A 7,410-nucleotide genomic window follows, 5' to 3' on the forward strand; every position below is an offset into this window, starting at 1 on the left:
CGTTAGAAAGTGTAATTAAGGGAGGCTGGCAATAAGAAAGAGAGACCAGCTCTCGTCTCTCTTTGACTTCTCCAAAACATTGAGCACGTCAACAACTATTATTTGAATTTTACTTGTATATATAAATACGATCATGTTCATCCATTAATCTCCACGCAGGAAGAAGAAGAGAAACAAAAGAGAGATCAAACAACATGTCATCGTCCCTGAAGCAGAGAAACCCAACTAGTTCCCAAGCCGATGACACCGAGGCCGAGCAAGAGCTATCCGAGTCTCCACCTCCACAGCTCAGGAGACAACGTTCGACATCTCACCAAGCCATGTCACAGACCCTGACGTCAGCTGCAAACTTAGCCAACCTCCTTCCGACAGGAACCCTCTTAGCTTTCCAGCTACTCATACCTGTCTTCACAACAAACGGCTCATGCGAGTACGCGACTCGCGTCTTAACCTTAGTGCTGCTAACCCTTCTCTCCATCTCATGTTTCCTCAGCTCTTTCACCGACAGCGTCAAGGCTGAAGACGGTAACGTGTACTACGGGTTTGCTACTCGTAAAGGTATGTGGGTTTTTGACTACCCTGACCCGTCCGGTTTGGGTTTGCCCGATCTAAGTAAATACAGGATCCGGTTCGTTGACTGGATCCACGCTGTTTTGTCTATGCTTGTGTTTGGTGCGGTGGCTATGAGGGACAAGAACGCCGTGAGCTGTTTCTACCCGGCGCCGGAGCAAGAAACCAAGAAGGTTTTGGATATTGTTCCGATTGGTGTTGGTGTTATCTGTGGTTTGTTGTTTTTGGTTTTTCCGACGAGAAGGCATGGTTTCGGATACCCGGTCACCGGAGACGGAGGTCGCCGTTAGATTCATTTAGTTTTTTTTTGTGTAAAGGTGGTTGACTTATTCGTTTGTATGATTATTTCGTGTGTTTTACGTTTCTTCTCATGCGCTTCCTATCTGTTGTATATTATATATTGAGAAATAATTAATTTGGTGGTTTGATAATAACGCAAGCAACCTTATATTATACTATTACTAATACACTCAAGTTGTGATACCTATTTTAAGAAAATGTCTTCGTTACTTGACCAATCATAGAAACTTACTGATCTTCATTATTGTTATTATAGCTATGACTATCCTCTGTGATCACAGGCTGTTAACTTTACGAGCTTCTCTTAGTCAACGAACATAATCTTGTTTCTTTACTTTCTCCCATCTACTAAAAAAGGGAATAGAGGAATGAGATAGCTATACTAATGACAAACATGGAGATTGTGACCTTTAGAGAGATGTCCCTATGCTTATATGTCTACTGACCACGACTCATCTTAACTTTAGGCATTGGCTTCTTCATCTGGCGTGCATGTTCCTTTCCCTCTTTCTTCCTTAGAGCCTCCGCGCCAAGCTTTGCCTCTGCCTCCTCCAATAACTTCTTCTTCTCAGGTCCTTGTACGCTTCCTGAGCTGCTTTTTTACCTAGCACCATCCGTTTTGTTCCTTGCCTGCATACATTGATTCAAACATGTCACACCTGTGGCGATAAAAAATGGCTAAGTGATGATACGTTTTGCTCTTATTACTTGGGAGCTGAGCTTGTAGCGCCCACACTAAGTCAATGTAATACGGAATTAGCTCTACCAAACGAACCACATCATCCTTGTGTTTACCATCAGGTAACCGCGAACTTGAAAAGCAGCATCTTCCTGTGTTTCCCTGGAAGTTGGTCTGAAAACTGCATTGAGATGAAAATACTAGTTGTAATGTCAACTATCAAATTTTTTAGTTAAAATAATCTGGATTATTCAAAAGAACCAAATTATTCAAATATCTTTATCTAAAATATTTAAATTTATCTGAATAATTATTCGATATTTTATTTGATAATCTGATTTTTATTCAAATTATCCAAAACTATCCAAAACCATGCATAACTAAATTAGATCCAAAATTTTATGATATTAGTTGGTTCCTAACATTGTTAACTGAACCTGAAACTGAAATAACTAAACACAAACCAAACCAAATTTTATAAATAATTGAACTGTTCCTTACATCCGTGGAACAAATAAAAAATCAAACCAAATCAAAAACCAAATACGAACCTTTTTTATGGTCTAGATTGTTGATTTGAATATACCGGTCCAATTTGATTGACCGACGCCTATCTAGCCACAAATTGTCGTTTGGTTAGATTCCAAATTTCAGTGAGAAGAGATTCCATCGTGACCGTCGTTTAAAAATTCTGGTCAGAAGAATTGTTTCTCAGCCGTCAATCGTCACCAACATCTGCCAACCAATGCCGAAAACGAAACCTGAATTTCTCAATCCCAGCGACCTATTTTCCATGTGCAATGAAGTAAAAAAACGCACTATATATGATCAAAACGTGACTCGTAGAAGGAAAGCAAGCTAGAAGACAGACAGCTTTATCACAAGAGAGACCAAACCAAACTGTGAACTTTTGTCTGAAAAAACAAATGGGAAGCCAAGGAGGATCGATAGTGAGGAAACCAAGGTTTCTATGTCTCCATGGGTTCCGTACGAGCGCAGAGATAATGAAGATACAGCTACACAAATGGCCTAAAGCTGTTATCGACAGACTCGATCTCGTGTTCCTCGACGCGCCTTTTCCTTGTCAAGGCAAATCTGATGTCGATGGAGTCTTCGATCCTCCTTACTACGAGTGGTTTCAATTCAACGAGGTTCAGTCTTTGCTTTCTCTTTGGTTTATTCACGATGAAGCTTTTCGTGGTGTAAAAATTGACGTTGGAACGTTTTAAAAAAATATCAGGAGTTCATTGAGTATGAGAATTTCGAGAACTGTCTGGAGTATTTAGAAGATCGTATGATCAAGCTTGGTCCCTTTGATGGTCTCATTGGCTTCTCTCAGGTAATATCTACATTTTGATAAGACGAATTAATTTAGTGACTAAAAATTTTAGATTATCTAGTAGAGATTTAACGAGTCACATGTTCTAAGTCATGTTAAGAAGACATTTATTATCCGAAAAAGTTAAATTACAAGGTTCGGGTCCTACGGGATGTACGGACCTACGGGGCTTCAACAGACCGCATAACGATTCTCTGGTCATCATCAACTACTCATAAGTCATAACAGACTGCAAAAAGTTTCTCGAGTCCTATAATCAATACAAGGAAGTTCCGTTGACCTTTTAGTCAGTATCTCTATCGTTATGCGGTCTCTTTGTAGACCCATAAACTCGTAATCATTTCAAAAAATTCTACATTTTGATACGTTGCATCATTTCTCTGAAAAAACTCCGTATTTGATTTATTCTTAATATTGCAGGGGGGAATCTTGTCTGGGGGCTTACCAGGACTGCAAGCCAAGGTATGTCTACAATGTTGCTTTTCTGTTTCGTAATACATTTATTTGATCATGTTTTTTTTTTTTTTTGAGTTTTTACAGGGAATTGCACTCCAAAAAGTGCCAAAGATTAAGTTTATCATCATTATTGGAGGAGCTATGTTCAGATCTACCAAGGTTGTGGAGGATGCTTATTCCTTTTCCATCGATACTCCCTCCCTCCACTTTCTAGGTAAGTTGATATGATCTACTATATAAGTGGGGTGTGCAATTGATGCTTGAATCTGGAGAGTGTTTTTTTTTGTAGGAGAGACTGATTTCTTGAAACCTTACGGAATCAAGCTGATAGAGTCGTTCAAGAATCCGGTGGTCGTCCATCATCCCAAAGGTCATATTGTCCCCAGGATCGATGAGAAGAGCTTGGAGAAAGTCACGGCGTTCCTCGAGACCATAGAGAACCTGGTGATGATGGAGGAAGAAGACAAGGATGGTGAAGAAAACATTTGTTCTCCAATATAGAACTCAGCTTATAATGAAACAATATATAATGAATAATTCTTACGAAATAATTCTTTAGAAATTTATCGTGAAATGACTGTAAATTATTGTGAAAAATCGTTATTACCAAAAACAATAATAATAGACGTTTTATTCCTTTCATAACCTGTTCATAACCTGTTTTTTTCCCTTCACGTACATTTCATTCATTCTTGGTGGTATAAGACAAATCCAAAGACAATCAAATCAAATGGTGAAAACAATCTTTCACAGTTACAAGCAAATTCTCTTATAATTTTGTAGCTTTCCCTAAGCAAGGCATCATCCTTTGCTGCAATTAGCCCTCAAATACTACACCAAAAATTTTATTCATAAAACTGCTTCAAATTTGATAAGAAACATTTACCCTGAGTAGGCTGCATGGAAATTGGAGAGCATGAGCAATATCCATGAAGCCTCCTGGAGATCAGAAACATGATGACATCCAAGCAAACTTCACATTGTGATATCGATGCATGCCAGAGTGCAATCCAATATCCCGGATGGACTGTCCTTGATTTCAAACTTTTGTAGTTTATGATATCAACTGATAGAGAGCGGAAGTTATATGATTCAAAGATCAAGGGTTTGATCTCGAAACATGTATCTTGTGAGGTAACTCGAAAACAAGATTGATAGGGCACAAATACTCTTTGCAGTGCATTTTGCAAAACTCTTTAAAACCTAAAAACTTACAATTCTTATTATCAAATCGTGTCCTTACATTAAGCGAAAGCACCTCTATTTATAATAGCCTAATAGAACATAAACCCAAGAGGATTGTAACATCCTTTTATGAAAGAGGAAATACTGAAAAAAAAAAGAAAAAAGCCCATAAAACGGAAAAGAAGTATTCCTAAAAGGAAGGGGAGATCGATCTCAACCCTTAAGAACATATCTCAGAGTCAGAGCCATGTCACTGTCCCAACAAAAACTGTACTAACTGAACTCGCAAGCCTACTTGAAATTAGTTGATCTAAGCAAGGTGTTGGTCTGACTTGGTCAGGAGTTTTCTTCAAATACATCAGATTGAAGAGGCTTCAAGGTTTTTGTGGACAAAAGTGCGGAAGGAAATGGGTTTTGGCTTCGTAACTGGGCCTGTTAGATGGCACTATATGATCCAATAATAACAAGAAGTGAAAGAACCAAAGATGAAAGCAAATTCTATTGTTTACGGCCGTTGATCTTTGATTTAATGGGGGTTGAGATTGAAGAAGATATGTGCATATTCAACTGTCCTTTCAACATGCTTTCTACAAAAAAAATCTCCAGAAGGCAATCTTAATAAAATAGATACTTTTTAATATGCTTTAAAATTTCCAAAAGGCAATTGTAGAATATTGATCCTTCAAAATAATCTTGGCAGCTAGCAATGAAAAGGATCAATCACATAAAAGACCAATAGTTTGGGGTGTGTGAATAATAATCAATATTTTCAGAACCGGACCAGACCGGCCGGTCGGACCAGTCCAACCGTGAATCGGTTAGTAAAACGAGTCCAGGTTTAATCAAAACTCGGATTCAAATTAAACCGCCAAAACCAGTCAAAAACCGGCAAAACCGGTAATTCGGGTCAATAGAAAACTCGGTTCAACCAAATACTGAACATAATTTAAGCAATTTAGATGCACAAATGGTAACTTTTTATTTGATTCCCGATTTTTAGTATGTCCTTTATAAATCTAAATCGTTTTTTTCTTTTAAATTTTTTCTTTTCACATGTGTTTCCTTTTCATTACACATACATACTATATTTCATCATACATTGATGGTCATTCATATTATTTCATTCCGTGCTATATATTTAGTATTCGTACACGTTGATTTAGTATTGGTATGCATTGTTTATAATTTTTTTTGAGCTTTAACTAGTTATATAAACAATAGTGGTCACACTTACTTTAAATATTTCTCAGTGTATTTTCAGTTTTGTCACATTGTTACATATATATATACATATATTTTAAAATATATATTAAATGAAAAAGCTTAAAATCCGTTTAGACCGGTTGGCCGGTCTGACCAGTCATCCAGTATCAATGCCGAGTCGGTGACCGGTCCTGTTTTTAAAACATTGATAATAATATTCGTCGGCCATGCTAGAATTTTTTTTAAATGATTAGTGATTTTGACATTTTGTTATTCCTTAATGTGAGAATTATAATATTCACTAACTTTAGCATAATATTTTTGACATTCGAAATTTCGAATCAAATCTTTCACTAAATACATAAATCAATAACACCTAAATAGCTCACGGAGTCTTGCAGGTGACAATCAGAGGGGAACCAAATTACAATATATTTGTAATGGGAGTACTATTATTATTGTTTTGATAGGAAATTTAAAAATCATGGATCTGTATTTTCTTAGATTTGAGACTAGCATTAGTATATTGACTTTTGTTTATTAGCTTAGTGGCCAGTCCTCAATATGTCCCCCGACTTAGTATGCCTAGTTTCTAGTTAACACCTAAGAATGAAAAAGTGGTCTGAAAACCACTAAACTAGAAGACAAATACTAGAAAAGGTTAGCACATTATGTCTATTTCCATACGAACTTACATGACGTTCAAGAAAATTGTTGCTGTCAACACCATTGAGATTGGTAAGAGCGTTGGTTCCGGGAGTGTTGATAGTTGCCTCTGCCACGACACCATTGCGGCCACGTTCACGACTTTTTGTTTGCGTGTTCCCTATTTTATAACTCCTACATTCAACCAAGTAAATAGCAATCTTTAAAATTTAAAACAATGGATAACTTTAAAAAAAAAAAAAACCTCAATTAACAAATTCCAACGTAAAAGCATGAACCAAACTCCATTAACCTAATAAACGAATGATAATCTTACGAAAAAAATATAAATTTGGTTATTAGGGCACACGATATTGAGATTATGAAAATGTATCTTGATTGATTCACAAAGTATTTACATTGGTTCATATATATATGATGACATAAGCAAAAGAAAACCCATATCATCGGTATAACATTAACCGGGATAAACCATATCCTAATATACCCCCCTCAAGCCTCTGAATCGCATACCGGAGTAGGAGAGAAGAGGCTTGAAATGGACATAAGAGATAAGATGGCGTGAAAAGGACCAGGCTGAAGAGGATTCGTAAGTATATGAGCATGCTGATTTGTACTCGGAACATGGATCAGTTTGATGAAGCCTCGCTTGACCTGATTACGGATGGTATGATAGTCGATCTCTGTGTGCTTAGTCCGCTCGTGAAAGACCGGGTTGGTGGCTATATGAATGGCAGACTTGTTGTCACAAAACAGTTTAGCAGTGTTTTGTACCGTGATCTGCAAGTCAGTAAGGAGCTGTTGAAGCTAGATGAGTTCACAAGTGACCTGAGCCATTCCTCTGTATTCGGCTTCAGTATTGCTTCAACTAACTGTCTGTTGCTTCTTACTCTTCCAGCTAACAAAAGATTTACCAATGTAGATGCAGAAACCTGTGACAGAGCGACGAGTATCAGGGCATGTAGCCCAGTCAGCATCAACGAATGCATTTAAGCATGTCTCAGAATCAGAA

At 37.4% G+C, this 7,410-nt stretch overlaps 2 protein-coding genes across 2 annotated transcripts; both read left to right on the top strand.

Annotated features, from left to right (window-relative positions):
- LOC106427393 (protein DMP3-like) lies at positions 1-1,023 on the top strand. Its single transcript, XM_013868116.3, has one exon. It carries the CDS (start codon positions 195-197, stop codon positions 858-860), a length of 666 nt encoding a protein of 221 aa, XP_013723570.1. The 5' UTR covers positions 1-194; the 3' UTR covers positions 861-1,023.
- A 1,379-nt stretch (positions 1,024-2,402) lies between these two features.
- LOC106427396 (esterase AGAP003155-like) lies at positions 2,403-3,981 on the top strand. Its single transcript, XM_013868119.3, has 5 exons — positions 2,403-2,700; positions 2,790-2,888; positions 3,309-3,350; positions 3,429-3,558; positions 3,634-3,981. Exons 1-5 carry the CDS (start codon positions 2,476-2,478, stop codon positions 3,843-3,845), a joined length of 708 nt encoding a protein of 235 aa, XP_013723573.1. The 5' UTR covers positions 2,403-2,475; the 3' UTR covers positions 3,846-3,981.
- The last annotated feature ends 3,429 nt before the right edge of the window (positions 3,982-7,410 follow it).

This window comes from Brassica napus, chromosome C8, assembly GCF_020379485.1.
Source record: "Brassica napus cultivar Da-Ae chromosome C8, Da-Ae, whole genome shotgun sequence".
Taxonomy (NCBI): domain Eukaryota; kingdom Viridiplantae; phylum Streptophyta; class Magnoliopsida; order Brassicales; family Brassicaceae; genus Brassica; species Brassica napus.

Coding starts and splice junctions, on each gene's coding strand:
- LOC106427393 (XM_013868116.3), top strand. CDS start 195: ATGTCATCGTCCCTGAAGCAGAGAAACCCAACTAGTTCCCAAGCCGAT.
- LOC106427396 (XM_013868119.3), top strand. CDS start 2,476: ATGGGAAGCCAAGGAGGATCGATAGTGAGGAAACCAAGGTTTCTATGT. Junction 2,701..2,789: donor AGTGGTTTCAATTCAACGAG/GTTCAGTCTTTG, acceptor AAAAAATATCAG/GAGTTCATTGAGTATGAGAA. Junction 3,559..3,633: donor TCCCTCCCTCCACTTTCTAG/GTAAGTTGATAT, acceptor TTTTTTTTGTAG/GAGAGACTGATTTCTTGAAA.